The 18,569-nt window shown below is 50.6% G+C and overlaps 1 protein-coding gene and 1 long non-coding RNA gene across 4 annotated transcripts in view; one reads left to right on the forward strand and one right to left on the reverse strand.

Annotated features, from left to right (window-relative positions):
• The window catches only part of SGMS1 (sphingomyelin synthase 1), a 115,898-nt gene that overhangs the window by 30,929 nt on the left and 66,400 nt on the right, over nucleotides 1-18,569 (reverse strand). For all 3 annotated transcript variants that reach the window (XM_049646046.1, XM_049646047.1, XM_049646045.1), the window contains one exon: nucleotides 8,808-9,586. In XM_049646046.1, coding sequence (XP_049502003.1) covers nucleotides 8,808-9,412 — 605 coding nt within the window. In that variant the 5' untranslated portion in view covers nucleotides 9,413-9,586. The remainder of the gene's footprint in view (nucleotides 1-8,807; nucleotides 9,587-18,569) is intronic.
• LOC125933198 (uncharacterized) overlaps nucleotides 4,272-18,569 on the forward strand; it is a 30,775-nt gene continuing 16,477 nt past the window's right edge. The window contains exon 1 of the long non-coding RNA XR_007460891.1: nucleotides 4,272-4,665. This is a non-coding gene — a long non-coding RNA (uncharacterized LOC125933198). The remainder of the gene's footprint in view (nucleotides 4,666-18,569) is intronic.

Here is an 18,569-nt window from a genome sequence, read left to right on the forward strand (position 1 = left end):
GGGGGGGGGGGGGGGGGGGGGGGACGGGGCAGGCTCACGTGTCTCCGCACGGTGGGCGAGGACACATCAACCCTGCCGCTCAACACAGGGGATCCGTCTTCGGTCTGTCTGTCCTAATCACGCCGTCTCGTGCCACCGCATCAGCTAAGAAAGCGTGTCTCCACAGGACAAGGGCACTTCTAGACTGCCTCTCTGCCGCAGAGCCTTCCGGCCCCAACTCACTCCCCGTGGGACCTGCGGCAAGTCAACCCTGCGTCTCGGCTTCCTTTGCTGAGAAAGGGGAGCCGCCAGTTATGTTAAGGACTGACGGGGTTAAATGACGGGACGCACGTAGAAACCAATTCTTGACCTCAGCTGGTTTGGAATGTGCCACTTGAACGGGGTGACCCTGAGTGCTGGCCACACGGACGGGAAGTGCAGGAGAAAAGAGATGGGGGGCTCACGTCCCGGACGCAGCCTGTGTGCAGAGGGGGGCGAAGGCAGGAAGGGGGGGTCCCTGAGCCCTCGTCTTGCTTCACCGCTGGCACGGACAAGGAACACGACAACCGACCGGTCAATTACATGAGCCAGGTGTCCCCCCCCCCCCAACTCCAGCGCTGCACCAACATGGGGGAACGTGTGTCCTTCTGAGCTGTATACCTGGAGAGTTTGGACAACACACGCTTTCAGAAACTGACAGCGCCCGGCCGAAGAGAACCCCCACGCGGCTCGGCCGTGCTGGTGCTGGGCCCTGGCATGCCACCTGACCAGGACTTCCTGACCAACAGCTCGACAGAACGATGTCTGGACGTCCCAGCAGACCAGCCTCGTGGTCCTCAGCGTGAGGTCTGTCTACAGCAGCGGGCGACGGCCTCAAGAAAGGGCTCTTCTGGAACTTGGAAAATGAACTCTGTTGCCTGGAAACGTGGGGACACCAGCTTCATCGCGGACGCCCTGAACGCAGAGCTCTGAAAAGCTTAACCACAACCACCGAAGACCCGGCCAGACGTGGACAGTAACCGTGGCCATAAAGGACCCTGGGGACTACGGAAGAGCCAAGAGGTAAGTGCTCAGATCCAATTAACTACCCGTGAGGAGCAGCACGGGTGCAGGGCAGTCAAGAAGGGGGCAGAACAGACGGTAAATGTTATAGCACGGGGTCCAGCCTGTGCAGTAAGACACGAACCAAAATACAGTGGCTGCTCATCGGCGGGAGATTAGATCCCACTCGCGGGACGAGGTGAAGGCTGCGGATGCGTCCTCAGGCTGGCACGTGACCCTCCTGATCAACGCCGCCCGCGAGGCCAGAGCGCTTATCAAAGGACAGAATACAAAACAAGTCCTTTCCCGCATGGTCTGAACGTCGCCCGCACGCTGCTGTCGCCATCCAGAATGCCCTCCCGGTGCCCTGGGTGCCGTCCCGGGGAAGCCGGCCGGGAAAACTGCACCTGCCTCTTCCCGTAGGTCAGCGAGGCCCCAGAGACGGTCCTGAGCGGGCTCTGCCAGCACCCTCTCCCTCCTCGCCTTTCGTCTTGGCCCCAACCGTCAAAGGACAGACTCAGTGGCGGCAGTCGCCCCCTGTGACTCCTTCTAACCTTCTAACTCTTTATGCCGGAATGTTCTACGGCAGGCCCAGGCTGTCTCGAGCACTGACCTCTTGCGACTGCGCTCCAGGACCCAACTCTCCAGTGGCTCCTTTTTCTCTTCAAATCTTCTCTCCGGCAGTGGGGCCAACAATGTATCCTGCGATACTTAATTCATTCTTACACAATCCCCACCCCCAGCCCCAACGGGCTTGCACTACACCTTTTAGACAAGTATCTGGTCCAAAAGAAGCCACAGGAGAAAACACCTGTCGGGATGAATGCGTGATTGGGTGTGTCCAAGCAAGGTGGCGAGAGCGCCACGTTAGTGAATTCCAACTCCTCATTAAATGCTATATAAAATTCAGCGGTTCACAGACTGACCTGAAAGCCTTATATGAGAAATTCTGCAGCCGAAACCAGCGTCGTGGCTATAAAACATACGGGAGCCCACATGTAGTCGCAGCCGTGGCTTCTAGAGCAACAAGGTTTACTCAAATGTCACGTGAGTCTAAGTCACGGTGACGATCCATCTGGCTGCTGCGATGCGTCCCGACCGGCCCTGCATCCACTCTATGCTGTGGCCGGAGCTACTCCTTTATGACGTGACCCGTTCGCGTCATTCTCCTCTGACAACCTGTCACCACACTCAGAACGGCATCCTGTTCATCCGTGGCCCACAACGTCCCTGCTCGCCCGCTGTCCACACCCTGCTGACCGTCTGAGTCGTGGCTTCCTCTCAGCTCAGTGGGCCGCACGCACCCTGAGGTGCTGCTCCAGTGAGCCCGGGGACCGCTGCACCTGTTGCATCTCCTGTGTGCACAGCCCCTGTCCCCAACACCGCAAGGTGCTCCCCTCACTTGGGTTCAGGTGTCTGCTCAACTGACTTTTCTTTTTTTTCACTATTTTATTTATTTTAGAGAGACAGAGAGAGAGAGTGAGTGAGCGTGAGCAGGGGAGGGGCAGAGAGAGAGGGAGACACAGAATCGGAAGCAGGCTCCAGGCTCTGAGCCATCAGCCCAGAGCCCGACGCGGGGCTCGAACCCACGAACCGCGAGATCGTGACCTGGGCCGAAGTCGGACGCTCAACCGACTGAGCCCCCAGGAGCCCCTAAACTGACTTTTCTAATCACCGTATCTAAATCGTCATCCACTTGCTAACCCGTTACAGTGCTTTCTTTATTTTCCTCCATTTCCCTGAACGCTACCTGGAATCACGCATTCATTTGCTCACTGCCTGCTTCCCACTGGCCACAATACAAGCTCCACGAGGACACCGGGGCCTCTGCTGCAGCCTCAGGGTCTGTGACAGTGCCTGGCACCTAATAGGCTGCTCAGTAAAGACAAGCTGAAGGAACAAATGAACTTTAAATGAGCACTTTCTGTGTGTCACTCTCCGTACCCGGCAGCGGGGCCTAAAGATGAGCGACAAGTGGGACCGAGGCCTCTCCCTCAGGGACTTAAAACCTGGCAGCGAGGGAGACCACCCGCAATGAGGAGAAAGCACTGGGACGAGCGTTCCCAGGAAACTGGAGCGGGGTAGTCAGAGATGAGGCAGGACAGACTGGGGCCAGACCCTGAAGGACCCCGAACTGCATGCTGAGGAACTAGGCCTCCCTCTGAGGACCCACCACACATCACTAGGCAGCAACAGAAAGACGTACAGAACCTGAGGTCAGACTCGCCAGAATGCAGTGGCTGTCTGTGTGACACAAGCCGACACGCTACAGGCTTCTAGGCAAACCCACGACATGCCGTAGGCTTCTAGACAATGCCACTGCCCCCGCACGCGGAGGACCGGAAGAAAAAGATGGTGACTTGGTTTGGGACAGGTTGAGTTTGTGGCACCTGAGGATGCCGCTCTAAGCCACAAGCATTTCTCTGGGGGTTGGGAGACCCCTGACTGACTTGGGAAGCCCACCATCCTGCTCCTTGACCTTCTTCTCTGTCAGGGGCTCAGCTACACGTATCACACACAGGCACCACCGTGTTAGCTGGGATTCAGCCACGCGTGAGGAACCCTTACCGCATCTGTCAGGGGTGACATGTTCTCTGTCCTTTCTTAACACAAGGGATACCTGTTGCAGGCAGGTCTCACACAAATGCAGAGATTTCCAGGGAGTTTTTCCTAGTCAATGGCTTCAAAGTCCAATTCTAAATGGGAGACGACATTATGCACGATTTTAAAGATGAAAAAGTTCCATGGCACAAAAACAAGACACTCAGATCAATGGAATGGAATACAGAACCCCGCAATGGACCCACAAACGTATGGCCAACTCATCTTTGACAAAGCAGGAAAGAATATCCAATGGAAAAAAAGACAGTCTCTTCAGCAAATGGTGCTGGGAAAACTGGACAGCGACATGCAGAAGAATGAACCCGGACCACTTTCTTACACTAGACACAAAAAGACACAAAAATAAACTCAAAATGGATGAAAGATCTCAATGTAAGACAGGAAGCCATCAACATCCTCAAGGAGAAAGCAGGCAAAACCTCTTTGACCTTGGCCCCAGCAACTTCTTACTCAACAGGTCTCCGTAGGCAAGGGAAACAAAAGCAAAAATCAACTATTGGGACCTCATCAAAATAAAAAGCTTCTGCACGGCAAAGGAAACCATCAGTAAAACCAAAAGGCAACCGATGGAATGGAAGAAGATATTTGCAAATGAAAGATCAGATAAACGGTTATAGTATCCAAAAATCTATAAAGAACTTACCAAACTCAACACCCTAAAAACAAATAATCCAGTGAAGACATGGGCAAAAGACATGAGTAGACACTTCTCCAAAGAAGATATCCAGGTGGCCAACCGGCACATGAAAAAATGCTCAACATCACTCATCGTCAGGGAAATACAGATCAAAACCACAATGAGATACTGCCCCAAACCTGTCAGAATAGCTAAGATTAACAACTCAGGCAACAACGGATGTTGGCCAGGATGTGGAGAAAGAGGAACCCTTTTGCACTGCTACTGGGAGTGCAAGCTCGTGCAGCCACTCTGGAAAACAGTGTGGAGGTTCCTCAAAAAATTGAAAATAGAGCTACCCTACAACCCAGCAATTGCACTACTAGGCATTTATCCAAGGGATACAGGTGTGCTATTTTGAAGGGACACATGCGCCCCATGTTTATAGCAGCACTATTGACAATAGGCAAAGTATGGAAAGAGCCCAAATGTCCATCAACGGATGAATGGATACAGAAAATGTGGTATGTATGTATGTATGTATGTATGTATGTGTATACACACACACACACACACACACACACACACACACATGGAGTATTACTCGGCATCAAAAAGAATGAAATCTTGCCATTTGCAACTACGTGGATGGAACTGGAGGGTATTATGCCAAGTGAAATTAGTCAGAGAAAGACAAATATCATATGACTTCACTCATATGAAGAATTTAAGATACGAAACAGATGAACACAAGGGAAGGGAAGCAAAAATAATATAAAAACAGGGAGGGGGACAAAACAATAGAGACTCTTAAATATGGAGAACAAACTGAGGGTTACAGGAGGGGTTGAGGGAAGGGGGATGGGCTAAACAGGTAAGGGGCACTAAGGAATCTACTCCTGAAATCACTGTTGCACTGTATGCTAACTAACTTGGATGTAAATTAATAAATAAATAAATAAGTAAATAAGCAAAGAAAAAAAGGGAGAAAAAGTTTCGAAGGATGGGCACTATTATCTTCTGCTTAACGATGTCATGGAAATCCCATGGAAATCCCACGTGAACACAAACACACGTACATACAAACCTGAGGCGGACGTGTTAAGGAGGCAAAAAAATATTTTAAGTAAAAAACTACAACTTCTGTTTAACAGTAAAGGACACCCACAGGCGACGGAAGGGCAGCACGCGTCTCAGTGTCAATATCGTGTCAAGGTTTGCACCTCACGCGTCCTGCCGATGGGCTTGTGATCGCGGGGTGGGGCCCAAATTTTAGTGATGTTACCTCTCAGTGAATCAATCATCCTCCATGGCTTCAGCCTCTGATCCTTCCCTGAGGAGTGGAAGATACAGAAGCAGGAAGGAACAGGCTGATGCCTTGAAGGGCTCCGAGACTTTTTTTTCTTTTTAAACCTTTATTTTTGAGAGAGAGAGAGAGACCGCGAGTGGGGGAGGGCAGAGAGAAAGGGAAACACAAATTCCAAAGCAGGCTCCAGGCTCTGAGCTGTCAGCACAGAGCCCGAAGCGGGGCTCGAACCCACGAACTATGAGTTCATGACCTGAGCTGAAGTCAATGCTTAACCAACTGAGCCACCCAGGCACCCCGGTATTTTGGTTTCTAAATGTAAACTTTTTTGTTGAAGTATAGCATAAATAGATAAAGCAAAGTGCTCAAGTTATAACTACAGCTTGATGCATTTTCACAAAGAGAGCACCCTGTTGAGACCAGCTCTCATGTGTCCTAATTACTTTTACTTCTTTTTAAGTACCTTTTTTTTTTTTAATGTTTGTTTTTGATAGATAGATAGAGCATGAGCAGGGGAGGGGCCGAGAGACGGAGAGACACAGAATCCGAAGCAGGCTCCAGGCTCCGAGCTGTCAGCACAGAGCCCGATGTGGGGCTCGAACCCACGAATTGTGAGTTCATGACCTGAGCCGAAGTCAGATGCCCAATGACTGAGCCCCCCAGGCGCCCGGAAGGGCTCTGACACTCTGAAAGTCAAATGCCCTGTGGGAATGACTGGCTGGACGGGCCTCACTCCTGGGAGCTGTGTAAAATGTGCTCTTAGGCGGCAAACCCCTTGCACATTGGGGACGGCGGGCAAGAATCAGGAGAGTCGAGCACAAACACAGTGACAAGTTAGCTCTGTTACACAGAACGTTCCAGAACCAGAAGGATCCGCTTCCCTAACACACCGGATAAATAAAACCGCTGCCCCACAAAAGCCACACACCGGAAACAAGGGGTCTCTCTGACTCTACAGAACATTTTCCTCTTCCTCCTGCGGGCCAGGGGAAGGGAGCCGGTTCATTCCCACCCGCTTCATCTCTCTTCCTGCCTCTTACACACCCGCTGTGCCACACACGCTCAGGAGAGGCCTCCCGACGAAGGACACGGAGAGCAGGACAGGGGCTGGACTGTCACGACAACAGCCGGCCTCCCTCAGCTGCCCACGTGGAATCTTGAGAGAAGACTTCAGAGAATCTTTACTTGGATGTGTTCCGGACAAAAAAATGCTCTGCGGCTAACAGTGTTTAAACATAACTGGCCCATTCAATAATGTTAGAAACAGGGGTGCCCAGTGGGGAGGGGGGGGTCAGTCGGTGAAGCATCCAACTCCGGCTCAGGTCGCGATCCGGCGGTTGATGAACTCGAGCCCCGCGCCGGGCTCTGCACTAAGTGGGGGCCGGCCTCCTTGCGGTTGTCTGTCTGTCTCTCTCCGTTCCCTCCCCACTTGCTCTCCCTCTCGAAAATAAACAGACTTTAAAAAAAAAAAAAAAAAAGGAACAATGTTAGAAACGAATGAAACACAGTTGCAGGATAACAAACTCTCTAGACTAGGAGGCCCTTAATTTATCCGTGAGGAAAACAAAGCTCTGGAGGCTTAGAGACTCCCCCACAACACCCAGCATGTGGGGGCTCAGTGGGGGCTCGGTGGGGGGCCGGCACCCACAGATCCGCAGCTGCTGAGAAAGTTAAATACACAAGGGACCGCAGCAGTGGCAGGAAGTACCAGGAAAACATAGAATCAGAAAGCTTCAAGAGAAACAGGTGTGATAAGTCCCAGCCCAGAGGAATGTAAATAGCAACACACTTTGCAGAAATGAGCCCTATGGTTGGGACACGTCGCAGAACAAGAGCACAGTATCGAAAAGGTGCGGTCCTAAAAAAAAAATTAATTGACTAATTAAAAATTAGTTAAATAAAAGTGAAAGATTCGAACTTGTACACGGTGTTGACTGATCTGCAGGGTTTCATTCTGGGGCAGTAAATCATTTACTTGCATGTGCGAATTTTTACGAAAAACCAGAAAACAAACTCAGGGTAAACAAAATAACAAAGATCAGACAAAACCCAGAAATCCTACTGGCATTTTCTTCTCATGGGCTTTTACGTCAAAAGCAGATGTGAAGTCTGGCAGCTGAAAAAAACGCATTAAGTAAATTCTCAGCACCTCACATTTCTAGAGCCTCTCCTGCTTCCTCAGCCTATTAAAACGAAGCGAACGAAAGTCTTCCGCCAAATCAAATGCAGCCCAGACCACGGTTTGTATTTCAAACCCAGTTTACTGTGGAAGTGCCAGGCCAACCCCAAAGTCGGCACCAGCCACTTAAACAACTTCCTTTATAAAGGGGTAAGGCCGTTCTTTCCCGGCACGCGGTGGGGAACTGCGTTCGCTTCCACGGGCAGATACAGAATTTATAAGAAATGCTATCTTTATATAAGAATTAATAAGAAAACATGCCAGGAAAAAAACTCATCATTTCTTGGATAAAAGTTCAGCACAGGCTCTCAGTCTGCACTTGGTTGTCTTGATTTCAGATGATCTCCTTAACTGTGGAGATCACTGGGGGTGATCCACACTGGGGGTCATGAAACGCAGTCCACTGGACACAGATGCAAATCGGTTCCCAGCTCCCACGCATGGAACATGAAAACGTTCCACTAATGGAAAAGCCAGACGCCGACGACGGGGGCAAGGTGGGTTTTGTGGGCCCGGGCAACCAGCGCGCCCGAGGGGTCCGTACTGAGTGCACAGCCTAGGACACGAAAGCCACCTGGCACCCAGCGGCAACCAAAAGGAGGTGCCTGTGCAAGCTCCTGAGAAGCCTCAGTGGAAGAGCCCCACGTGACTGTAAGTGCTGTGCATTCTGGACGGTGGAAAGCCGTGCGGGTTCACGCACGGTCATTTCCCGAGGGTGCCGTCTTCCCAACAGCCCAAGCCACCCTGGAACGGCTGTCCTGCATTCTGGGTGCGAGACGTCCTTAAATCCCTACCGCTGAGGGTCTGCGTGTCTGACCCTGCGTGGGAAAAGCCACGCGGCCGTCACGGCACACGGGCCAGTCGACGATTTATTTGGGGGGTTAATGGCGCCAACGCTGGGTGGCTCCTCCGTGATGCAGGAGCCTGTGCTCTCCGGAGGGGTCCGAGAGTTTTCTCCCGCTGAGCGTCACTGCCCAATAACCCGCACCAGACGCCTGCCCCCCCCGGACCGCTCCCCCACCCGCTCCAATCGCCGCGGCCCAGAGCTTTCGCTTCCCACTTACTTGTATTTTAAGAGCAGCCACTGAATTAACCAGAGTCCTACGAGGATCATGCCGTTAATCTCACAGATAGAAAAGGCCCACTGCACGCGGTTAAAATGGTCAAAAAACGTGTCCGGTAGCGGGGGCTGCACCTCCTTGGGAGGCACTCGCTCGTGGACGACCGAGATCATCACCGTGGTGAGGACGAAGCAGGAGAGCGCGTACAGGAAGGCCAGGCAGGTCTTGCCCCACTCCATGGGGTACTGGGAGCGCTCGGGCTCGGGCATGGGGATCTTGATCATCTCCTTCCGGTAGCCGTTGGGCACCCCGTTGGGCGTGGCCTGGAGGCCGGGGCCGGCCGCGCCTGCGCCCAGGTGCCCGTTGGCGTGGCCGTTCTTGTGCGCCTCCATGTGCTGCTCCACCTTCAGGGTCTCGATCATGTCCAGGAGCCGCTGCCCGCTGTCGGCCGACACGCGGCACAGGGGCGGCCGCGCGAAGTCCTCCCGGGTCAGGCCGATCAGGTCCCGGCCCGTGAAGTGTTCCAGGGGCTCACAGTACTCGGGCATGGCGTGCTCCAGCAGCCAGTCTGCCACCTTCCTGGGGGACCAGTGCGCCACCTCCTTCATGGTCCCGGCGGGCGGGGGTCAGCGGTCCCGCGGCGGCGCGCCCATGCTGCCCGGCCTCATGCCGGGGACGTGCGAGGCCAGACGCGCGGAGCCGCTCCCGCAGCCCGCACGCAGCTCTCCGGGGCTCTGGGCGCCCGAGCGCGCTCACCTCATGGTGCACCGGGGGTCTTCCTTCTGCAGAGGCAAGAGACACAGTCAGGAGGGGGCCGCACATCAGTCCCCGGGGGCGCGCCCCGAGCACCGGCCACCGGGGAAGGCAGAGCGTGCACCCCGACAACAGGCTACCGGGGAAGGTGCCCCGCACACCCGGAGAACCACCTGCCGGGGAGGGTGCAGCTGGCCGCAGGGCCTGGCCCAGGGTCTCCCTGGCCCATCGTTCCTGAAGGAGCATTAGGTGAGACCCGGACAGATACCGAAGAATGTTTTCTAAGCCAGCATCCAACAGTGCTCCGGATATGCCTCGGAATAGGTTGGGGATTCCCTCTGTGCTTACTACCTACTTTCTGAGATAATCTGAAATAACGCGGCGAAGTGGCCGAATCTACCAAACTATCTGGTGGAGAAATGTCTTCAAACGTACATAAGCCACTGCAACGTCACAGAGACACAAGAGAATCACAGAAATGCTGAGCTTCGAGAGCATCTCGTCCAACAACTGCAGAGTCCTACACGCAAAAAAACACCAAAGAATCCCTTTTTTCAAATGTGGGGTCATTTTCTACTCTTCTCTCAGCTGGTTTTCTTTAATCAGCATGTATTAGTGTTGTAACAATCACTTAAAATCCAAAACAACACGTTAGAAGTAAAGACCGTGTTCTGGAACAAACGATCGTGGTTAGCGAAATAACGGCGGTCAGCAGAAGACCAAGCATAATTTGAGTCAACATCTCCCGTGGGCAACCCACTGGGGGAGCTTCAGCGCCCTCATCTGTGAAACGAACAGTCAAGTATCCCCTTGAAAAATCGTATGTAATTGGAGCACTAAAAGGGGTCTGGAGATCCCATATCCTTTTTTTCTCTTTCTCAAATTTTCTATCCTATCCAGTAGCCAAAGTCTACTTTCCCTCACCATGGCAACACCCTGTCCAAGAGCTAACTTTTGTTTCTCAAAAGGTGAATGTGGTGTTAACTACAAAACAACAACAACAACAAAAACAAAACCAAACGAAAAAACGTGCACAGATCAATAGGTTTAATGGCTAGAAATGAGTCGTGACCGTGTTTCCCGAGCATGTCTCGTAGAATCGTAATCTGACACAATGCTCTGCGCTTTAGAAATCATCCAAATGAAGTCTAGGAAGTGCACGTCCTCTCCGAGGGCCAGCAGTCTGTGGCAGTTGGGACTGTGCATGAGTTCGAGGCTCCAGGAAATCGTCCGGGACCAAAACCGGGTTACCACGATTCCTCGAATGGACTTCACTGAGGCTTGCTCCCCACCACTTTTCTTCCCCAGGGATCCCTGTCAACCCCGCAAGGAGCACATTGGTAACGGCACAAACAAGACCCAAATTCAGGTCTTCAATTCCCAAGTCCAGACTCGTCTCCACCGTACCCTGAATCAGAGGCCGGAATGAAGGCGGACAGCCATCCACTCCCAGTTTCTCCACCCCCGTAGCAACCAACCAAAGGGCAGCACAGCTCAAGATACTCCAGACCTTGCAAAAACACTGGGTGTTCTCTCTTCTGGGCATCCACGTTGCTGTTCCACCGGCCTGTGGCAAGCGTCTGTCTGCACTTCACCCAGGAGACCACGAGTGAGGGCGGGAGGGCTGCCACCTTGAGCATCCACACACTCACCGTGCAAGGGCTGGGAGGTGCTCACTCGACCTCTGCTCAGTACCTCAGGGCACGCCCCTGACATCTACCGGCATGTAGACGGGGTCGTGGAAAGTAAGACCTACTGACATTGCCACTGACGCTGCAAGCTGCTTGAAAACCGTTTGGATGGCCAAGGAGGATGCGGTGGGCATTCTTCAGAGGGAAACATGAAGCCAAAGTGGACCTCTGGCCATTTGAAAAGCACTAGAGAAGAGCGTCAGTCGTCGCCAGTCCTGCCCGGCGACGGGAAGACACAAGCCACATGGGAGTCCTGCCGGAAGGTCCTACAGGAAAGGGGAACTCGCCAGATACTGCCCGGCAGAGTGACAGTAACAGGCAAGGGGGCCTTCTGCACGTGGGAGTGGCTACAAGAACTCTAGAGAAGAAATCCTGGTGGAACGTTCAGGCCCAAGGGAATGAAAGGGCTTTTCGTGTGGCTTCCTCATTTCCCCTGCCGGAGGTGGGGAAGTCGGCCAGAGGGGAAGCCGCGGGGGACCACAGAGACCAGACCATGCCAACTCGTGCTTTCACTTCTTTCTGATGAGGAAATTGTCTGATAATCTCCTCTTAAGGCTTAATAACCTTTAAAACAGGAAAACAGCCAAAGGTAGGAGACAATAGAGGCCGTCAGACACGCTCGCAGATGGAGGAACACGGATGTCACAAAAGTGAGTCCCATCAGCAGTCTGACAGCCACAGGAACTGTCAAGACGCAGCAAGACGCAGCGACGGCTCCCCTGGTGAGAGGACAACAGCGCTGTCCCCTCCCCGAGGCCGTCCCGGCGCTCACCCCCAGCGCCCACACCCCGCCATCGACTCCGCTCCAACAAGTCCAAGGTCTTCTTCCCTTGGTCCTTCAGGTCCTTCCCAATCCCATCCCCATCCCTGAATCCCGACCACGCGGATACCTGCGACCACGTGATGTAACCGGCTCGTGTGCCCACAAAGACGGCCGCCTATGTGAGTCGGGGAGCCGGGAGTCGGGCCCCTGCCTGGCTACATCCCTTCCTGAGAAAGTCCTGAACCCTTGCCGAGCCTCAGTTTCCTCTGGAAAATAGGATTAACAACAACCTTGCCCACCTTCCCTGGGGCTGCTCCTGCTCTGAGGACCTCATGGGGGAAAAGGAATGAAAGCTACTGATTACACCAAGAAATATGCCTTGTTCCTCTGGTAATGTCCTGCTTGCTTTCTGACACCCGACTGGGCCCCCGGTGACATTTCATAAATAGGGACTGAAGCTGCCACCTCCAAATGGCATTTTTAAAGCCCCATCATTCTGACACACGAGTTCAAACAGCCTTCCAAATTTCCTCAGAAAAGAAACCTTTGTTTTTCAAGCAAGCTTTGAAGCTTGAAAATAAAGGCCTAGATGCTATTTTCTTGCAGACGATTTTAAGATCACGTAAAAGGGGAAAAGAAAATTTCCATGGAAGCAACTGCCGGGCATACTCAATACTTCAAAGGTCACTGCTCAAAGGTGAGGACTTACTCAGACACCCCAGGGTCCAGCCGTGGGAGACAAAGTGGCTGGCCTCACACGCTCACTTTTTTTTTTTTTTAATGTTTATTTTTGAGAGAGAGAGACGGAGTGTGAGTGGGGGCGGGGCAGAGAGAGAGGGAGACGCAGAATCCGAAGCAGACTCCATGCTCCGAGCTGTCCACACAGAGCCTAGTGCGGGGCTCAAACCCACAAGCCATGAGATCATGACCTGAGTGAACGCTGAGGCCATGCGTAACCGACTGAGCCACCCAGACCCCCCACGTGCGCACTTTAGGATAGGACAGCACAGGACAGGACAGGATAGGACAGGACAGGACAGGACAGGATAGGATAGGGTGCAGCGTTTCTGAGAAGTGTTTTCCCATCTAGACCCAGAAGACTGCATGTTGGGCTGAGCTCCGAAAACAACTACTACCCCCGTCCAGAAAAGTCGCCCCGAGTCCATTCCTGGGAGAATGTTCAGAAATAATGCAGAGCTCAATGCATTAGATTGGGTACTCAGAATTCCAAAGTAAAAAGAGAATAAAATCTGGACATAAACTCGGTATATCCCGAAATACTGGAAGATGAGAGAGGGAAGAGGTGCCGGGACGCTCGTTCATGGGCAATTTTCGGACGGAAGTAAACCAGAGTCCAGGGGGCGGTGATGCGTCTAAACTCTCCTGCAGAAGAGCAGAGCTAGTCTGCAGCGAGACGGAACCCAACATGCGTCCCGGGCCCCCCGCTGCAGGTACTCGACGACCTCACGGATGTGAACACGTGTGAGGGGCAGGCTAAGAGTCTATAAACCAAAATCATGGAGTCCTACAGGACTGAGGGCAGGCACAACCCCTCCTACTCATCACGGATCCTATATCCAGCAGGTTTCTCTCGGACCCAGACTAAATGAAAAAGAAATCTGCTAACACAATCCGGCTCCCATTCTTACAGTAGATATTTTAGGCTTTAAAATTGTAAAAGCCATCAGATAATGTGCCACAACACACTATAAACTATTTGTACTTCATTATCAAGGCCAGCTCTCTACAACCAGACAAATATGTTAAAGCAATTAGCCTGGTAATGAAAACAAAACATTAACCAAACAAAAGAACTAAGTCATTTATGAGTATGTGGTTTATCTCTGCTCAAAAAGAATCTACTATATTATCTTATTGTCTGGTATTGTCGAGAAATAAGACATCGTTGTGTTCACAAAAAGCTACGATATGAATTAAACAATGAACACAAGTTTTCAAGAAATTAAAACACATTGCATAACGCAGTGCACAACAATTGCGCAGAAAATCTAAGTTCTTTTTAATTTTTTAATGTTTTTTTATTTTTTTGAGAGAGAGGAAGACAGAGAACGAGCGGGGGAGGGGCAGAGAGAGGGGAAACACAGAATCCGAAGCGGGCTCCAGGCTCCAAGCTGTCAGCATAGAGCCCGACGTGGGTCTCGAACCCACAAACTGAGAGATCATGACCTGAGACGAAGTCAGACGTTTAACCATCTGAGCCACCCAGGCGCCCCTGAAAAATCTGAGTTCTAATAATTACTCTGTACTTTCCTCCAATCCCAAGGCCTCAGTTTCCTGTGGAGGAATGATTTATTCCATCTGCTTATTGCATTAGTTTCAAGAATGTGTGCACAACTGTGCTTTGGATAACATAAAGCAATACATAAAAATGTAAAAAAAATTATTTACTGAACGTCAGTTAACCTTTAAAGTTTCAAGGAACTTATTAAAAGTAAGTGTCATGAAAGTAAGAACTGAATTAAAAAAATTTTTTTAATGTCTATTTACTTTTGAGAGAGAGAGAGAGAGAGAGGCAGAGTGCAAGCAGGGGAGAGGCAGAGAGAGAAGGAGACACAGAATCCGAAGCAGGTTCCAGGTTCTGAGTTATCAGCACAGAGCCCGATGCAGGGCTTGAACCCACGAACCGTGAGATTGTGACCTGAGCCAAAGTCAGACACTCAACCGACTGAGCCACCCAGGTACCCCTGAATTGAATTTTTACAATTTTTTTAAGGCATGGTGGGCCCAAGATTGAACGAACATAGCTGCCCTGTCAGCGAAGAAAGTACAGCAAAGTTCCAGATGTTTCTGAATGCTAACAATGGCAAATCAAAGTACCAAGCAGTGCATGCATGATTAATCTTATAAGCATATAGTGAGCTAAATTCTTTCTGCTTCCTGCATCAAATGTTTAAAAGCAAAAGTAACACGGGCTCTATACGGATTTTGCTCTACTAGCTCAAATAATCAACTTTGTGCGAGACCACAATTTGGTGAGTGTGTAATAGCTCAGACTTTTGACACAAACCTACCTGTGGGTGCCTTGTTAAAGAGCAACACTAATTAAGCATCAACATTATAGTCTTGAAACACATGAACTGCCTTTTTGTAAACACTACAAGTCCAGATAAAGGTCTTTACGTCCCTAGAACTTTCCATAAAAGGCAACAGTAACCTAACGGACCTTTTATTTTTTTTTTTATTTTTTATTTTTTTTTCAATATATGAAATTTATTGTCAAATTGGTTTCCATACACCCAGTGCTCATCCCAAAAGGTGCCCTCCTCAATACCCATCACCCACCCCCCCCCCCCTCCCCCCCCCCCCCAATGGACCTTTTAGAGCAGCACAGGCCAGGCCCTCTGCAATACTCAAGAGACAGGTGTCCAATTCTCTCACTCAGTGTGGAGAACTCCTGAATGCTTTTCTCCAATCTAATCAGCTATAGTTTGTTTTTTTTTGTTGTTGTTTTTTGTTTTTGTTTTTGTTTTTGCTATTTAACACATAAAGAGCTAACCTACAGAGGCAAAATTCTTACAACTGTACTTATCCGAAGGAAAAAAATGGTTAGGGGTAACAACTGTATTGCTTCTGCTGAAGGACCTACATGTTTACTTCAGTCTAGAGCAGAAGAAATTTTACATCACTTTGGATGCCTTAACCTTCAAACCGTCCTTTATTGTAGATTGCTGTTACGCGCACGGTTCAAAACTCCAGTGTCAAACTCTGACTGGCAAACGAAATCTCCCCTTAGGCTCCTTGAACTAAGTGCATGCTGCCTGATTTTGCTTAGAGACGAGAAGAAAGGGCCTGTGGCCCAGTTAGGCTGCTAGGAGAGCCTCAGGTGGGGACACCCTTCCCTCTCCTCCACACCTTGTCTATTTCAGGAAGTCTGATACTTAGATTTCACCAGATCGGAAATGAGTTCTTTCTCAGCAGTTGCCCTAGAACAACCCACCGACAGCCTCCCTTTAAACGGCCCCTCCCAAAGGGACCCATTCTGGTGTCGAAGTCCCTAGTGCTCCAGAGGGAAAGAAATGATTCTTGGCTGACAAGAGCAGGACAGTGACATCATGACAAGAGACCGGCCAAATCAACTGGATACGCCGTTCCACGGTTGTGGCTGTTCTCTGATGGTATGAAATACACGCGTGTCATCCATTTCCAGGGGAGCCCCACCGCCAGCAAGAGGAGCTCATTTGAGTAATTCCAGGGCCGAACAGAAACATTCAGCAGCCAGAAAATTCAAAGAACCACTTACTGTGGCAAAAATTAAAAACCACCTAAGAGTTCTACAGGGAGAATTAAATATAGCATCACACAACAGAATACTAATTACGCCTCCGCTAAAGACCGGACGATGTTTCCATAGCTGTAGTGATACACACATGCAAATTTGTCAAACAGGTTACAAAAGACAATGAAGCCATTTTTGTGAACATACATGTATCACAACTATCCACAGAAAGGAAGTCGAGGGGCACGTGGCTGGCTCAGGCGGTTAAGTGACCGACTTTGGCTCAGGTCATGATCTCATGCTTGGTGAGTTTGAGCCCCACGTCGGGCTCTGTGCTGGCAGCTCAGAACCTGGAGCCTGCCTCTGATTCTTGTCTCCCTCTCTCTGCACCTTCCCTGCTCACACTTTACTTTGTCTCTCTCTCTCTCTCTTTCTCTCTCAAAAATAAACATTAAAAAAAAAGAAGTCTAGAAGGATATGTCAGCTTCTGTTACCTTTGGATGTTGAAATTGTAAACTAAGTTTCTGCTTAATTTTTTTTCACTCTCTTCTAATTTCTCTGATAAATACACATTACTTCTGTTTAGAGAAGGGTTGTTTTTCCTTCAAGCATATTGTTTTTAAACATGGAGGCTACACTGTAAAATTAAAAATACATGCTTCCTACATTAGCTTTCTTTCAAAATCAGAAGCGTGCTTGCAGATTTCTCCAAATAAGTGGATTCTTTGCCTCCTGTGTATAACTAGGTTCCCGAGTCCTCCTATTTCCAAAACAGAATGGTCCCAGGATATGAGCCGAACCATCAACAAAGATAAAGCTCAGATCCGAACCTAAGTGCATAAAGAAGTTCTGGTCTCAGAGATTTCCCATCATTCCAGAGAGAAAACAATGACAAACCATCAGAATTACCACTGTTCTGTCATCCAGGCTTTCAATACCCGTCCATCCAGCTACCTACTGACTGTTTGAAACCCTGCCCTATTGTCATTTCAGTAAGGAAAACCATGCAGGTCTCCAGTGACAGCTAATCACTGCAGTTCCCCCCTGGGGGTTTCATTGTCAGAACCCAATTACCAAACTCTGAAGATGATCTATTTCCACCCAACTGATAAGCTGCCTAAGTCTGAAACCAGCAGGACTATTTTACTTACTTACTGATTTTATTTATTTATTTGTTTGTTTGTTTGTTTATTATTTTTGAGAGAGAGACAGACAGACAGACAGGGAGACAGAAAGCACACGAGTGGGGAAGGGGCAGAGAGGGGTCGGGGGGGAAGAGGATCCAAAGCGGGGTCTGTGCTGATAGCACAGAGCCCGACGCGGGGCTCGAACTCACGAACTGTGAGATCACGACATGAGCTGAAGTCAGATGCTTAACCGACGGGAACCACCCAGGCGACCCCAGCAGGAATATTTAATATTCATCTGGATAATCCATGGTCCTTGGACACAGACCCCTGTAGGAGCACTCAAGGCATGCTGGGAAATAATCAGGGTCTCCAAGTTGCACGGCTCTCACGTCCAGCTGAGGTGCACGGTGATCGCATCTGCCCCAAGAAGCTGGGGAAAGGCTCCCCTCTCCTTACCTCTGTTTGCTTCCACTTTGGTTTCTGCCTGCAGTCTGACTCCACGGCAGCCACCGCCATGCTGCCGTCAGACGGGCCTCTGTGGTGTGCAGGGCGATCTCCTCACCGGACGCTGGAGGCCTCTGGGGGCTCCTACAGCTGCCTGGACAATGTTCACATTCCTGAGCCTCCGCCATGGCCTTCCATGACACAGCCTGTGTCTCCACCTGACAGCCTTTCCCTACAGGCAGAGGACAGGGCCTACACCCATGCTCATGTGGGTAGGGAAGATACGAGCCAGCACAGCAGCCCAGAGGGATGCCAGCCTTGGACCCTAACGGCCAGGGGCTGGGGTTTCCAGACCCAAGCCTGGGCAGACAACACGGCCTGAGGCCAGATCCAAGCAGGCAAATGGAACTAAGAATGAACTAAGACCCTTGAACTAAACAAGAATCCCTCTAAGACGACAAAAAATGGGCCTGTGAAATTAGTACCCGACGATGAGGACTTCGAACTCGCATGACCTGTGCGGTGTGGGTCCCAAGCCAAGAAATCGATGCAAATACACACACGAGAAGTTAACATAGAACAACCCCTTCGAGCCCTTTCAGCAGGCAAGAGTTCACAAGATTCCCACGGAAGAAGTGCTCTGAGCTGACGAAGAACGAGAATTGAAAATTATAAATCACACAAGGAAATAATCCACCATGAGGGAGAAATTTGGCAGGTGTGACAAACAGGAAGTTTGCCAAACCA

Source organism: Panthera uncia, chromosome D2, assembly GCF_023721935.1.
Source record: "Panthera uncia isolate 11264 chromosome D2, Puncia_PCG_1.0, whole genome shotgun sequence".
NCBI lineage: Eukaryota > Metazoa > Chordata > Mammalia > Carnivora > Felidae > Panthera > Panthera uncia.